Here is a 2,330-nt window from a genome sequence, read left to right on the forward strand (position 1 = left end):
TACCCTGGGTCATACCTAAATTTTTTTCCCTTATGTTTTCCTACAGAAAGAACTGAAAGAGTTCTGAGTGTGGAAGATTTCTTTGTTTTTTTTTTGTTCTCACCTAAGACATTACTGAAAAAGTACTGCTAATTTTGCCTGTAATCTCTTCACTGTGTTTGTGTGATAAGGAAACTAACCAAACGTTGTACTAGACTAATATATAACTTAGCATACCAGGAAGGTTGTCAAATCATATAAACCATACCAACAAGTCTACTATATAATATAAACCTAAATTAAAGAAAGTATAGTTCCCATTAAAAAAGCAAACTTCGCCCATGTTACTTCACTGACTCACCTTGTAGATTATCATGAAAGTATCTCTTGTCTCTGCCAAACATGTGTTGCTTTTTCAATGGTACTGGTGGCATTCTGTGGGGATCCTCAGGTCCATAACGATAGCTTCCTGCACTGTAGTCTCCACTCTGGTTTCGACTGCCGTTGTCTAGAGACCACCATTTTGCATTAAAACATTTAAGATTTTTTGAAGTTCAGTGTTTGTATATTTTTTATTATTTATTTTTTATTACAAAGCATAGAACTGAACTTTAATAAGAGAATTCCACCATAGCTGGATTCTACTCTACCATCACCCATTATATCTTCATGCATCAAATAATTTTAAACTATAACTACTTCAAAGGAATCTATGAAGGTGGCTTTAAAATCTTTAAATCATCTTCATTCTACTAAACAAGTGATATGTCAGTACAGTTCTGAAATAATTATAAACACTAAAAAGCATTAGGTGAAATGTAATGCAAGGTGTCAAGACATAAAACTTTCTCAAATGAAACGTCTGCAATAGTCTGATGATTGTGATGAAATGGTCATCATCTGTCAATCTGCATGTTTAGTATCAAGAACTGTTCTTTGTAATGAATTCTTGTTTCCTAGAACTGTTAATGCAAAGATTATTACATATTTTTAAGAATATTCTAATGTAATGTCTTCAGTACAGTAAAGTTCGAAAACTCTCTCTTATGTAAAGCAGTACTGTAAATGTAAGCTCGTAAGAACAATGGAAAGACAGATGGCCAAGATCCTGAATATGTTGGACATTTGGAGAACTGCTTCCAGTTCTCCTCTGGCAATGGTTGACAGTGATATTCAAAGTGATGATGATGTGTGGCTAAAGTGTGTGTGTACCTTGGGGTCGTGTAGTGTGGTCCACTGTGCCCCAGGTTTCATCGGGACTGAGGGAGGATACTGCTGAGTCACTGGAGGCGTCCACACCTTCCTCACCACCAAGCTGAGGCAGCACGCAACCGGCTGTGCCCGGCAATAACACTCACATGTCACACTTTTATTTCAAATTTTGCAATACAACTTAAAGCTTAGAAATATGAATGAATAACCATTCATTCAGCAGAAAATGTGTGACTACTAATAATGGTGATATGTATTCAAATTTTCTGAGAAAGTGAAGGTATGAAATTCAACATGCTATTCTTATAATGCTTAAAAACAGTAAAAGTTAAGAAATAGAATATCATAAGAATATACCAAGATCAAGAAATAAATATGGTAAAAAGAAAAAGAAACTTGAAATGTAAATGAAGGATTAAAACAAACTTAGGAGATATTCTAGACAAGCTTCACATTAAAAGTACATAAATAAGTAAGAATAACAGAGGACAGAATAACAAAGGTGGGGACAGTATCATAAATGCAGAAGAAGTTTCATTTAAAGTCTGCTGTCACTAAGATTATCAGTTTTGTTTAAATCTGGGTTCAAGCTACAGCTAATTTACTGTCAGAAATTGTTTCCAAATATGAAGACATTTGAATTCAATTTGACAAAAACCATAAACTAGAATGAGGAATTCAAGATTATATAATACTTTTATTTGGAAAGTAAATGTAGAGAGAATACAAAGGACTAAAATTACTTTATCAAAACTTATATGTAATATGCAAAAACAAGCATTATATTCCTATAACAATTCCATGCTTCCATTTACAAGAAAAATAACCACAGAAAGGTAAAACTTTCCAAATTGCAATACTTTTCTTAGGCTATTTCGATTTTGACTTGTCACAAATCAAGAATGAAAGTTAAATGGTTATTTATACCCATGCAATAAAACTATTTGCCAGAAGATTGAGAAAATCATTAAAAAAATAGATCGTAACTGGTTGCAAAAATTGCAGTATAGAGAGGAATTGCTATTTAAATAAGGCCAGTTATTTTTTTCTATCAAATAGACATACAAATAACAAATATATCTTTTAGGAAAGAAAACTAACAGACAGGAAGTATAAATCTAAACAACAGATGATAAAGC

The 2,330-nt window shown here is 32.7% G+C and overlaps 2 protein-coding genes across 3 annotated transcripts in view; one reads left to right on the top strand and one right to left on the bottom strand.

The window, feature by feature from the left end:
• LOC119588170 overlaps window positions 1-2,330 on the top strand; it is a gene marked incomplete at its 5' end in the record, with an annotated part of 23,637 nt that overhangs the window by 10,632 nt on the left and 10,675 nt on the right. Inside the window, 2 exon segments of the mRNA XM_037936874.1 lie at window positions 348-504; window positions 1,123-1,179. Coding sequence (XP_037792802.1) covers window positions 348-504; window positions 1,123-1,179 — 214 coding nt within the window.
• LOC119587880 overlaps window positions 1-2,330 on the bottom strand; it is a 5,683-nt gene that overhangs the window by 1,836 nt on the left and 1,517 nt on the right. Inside the window, exons 2-3 of one of the 2 annotated variants that reach the window (XM_037936585.1) lie at window positions 1,192-1,315; window positions 341-487 (exon numbers count right to left, since the gene is read on the bottom strand). In XM_037936585.1, coding sequence (XP_037792513.1) covers window positions 341-487; window positions 1,192-1,315 — 271 coding nt within the window. Of the gene's footprint in view, window positions 1-340; window positions 489-1,191; window positions 1,316-2,330 lie in introns of both variants that reach the window. The other variant, XM_037936586.1, reaches the window with a different exon arrangement.

Source organism: Penaeus monodon, chromosome 23 (assembly GCF_015228065.2).
Source record: "Penaeus monodon isolate SGIC_2016 chromosome 23, NSTDA_Pmon_1, whole genome shotgun sequence".
Classification (NCBI taxonomy): domain Eukaryota; kingdom Metazoa; phylum Arthropoda; class Malacostraca; order Decapoda; family Penaeidae; genus Penaeus; species Penaeus monodon.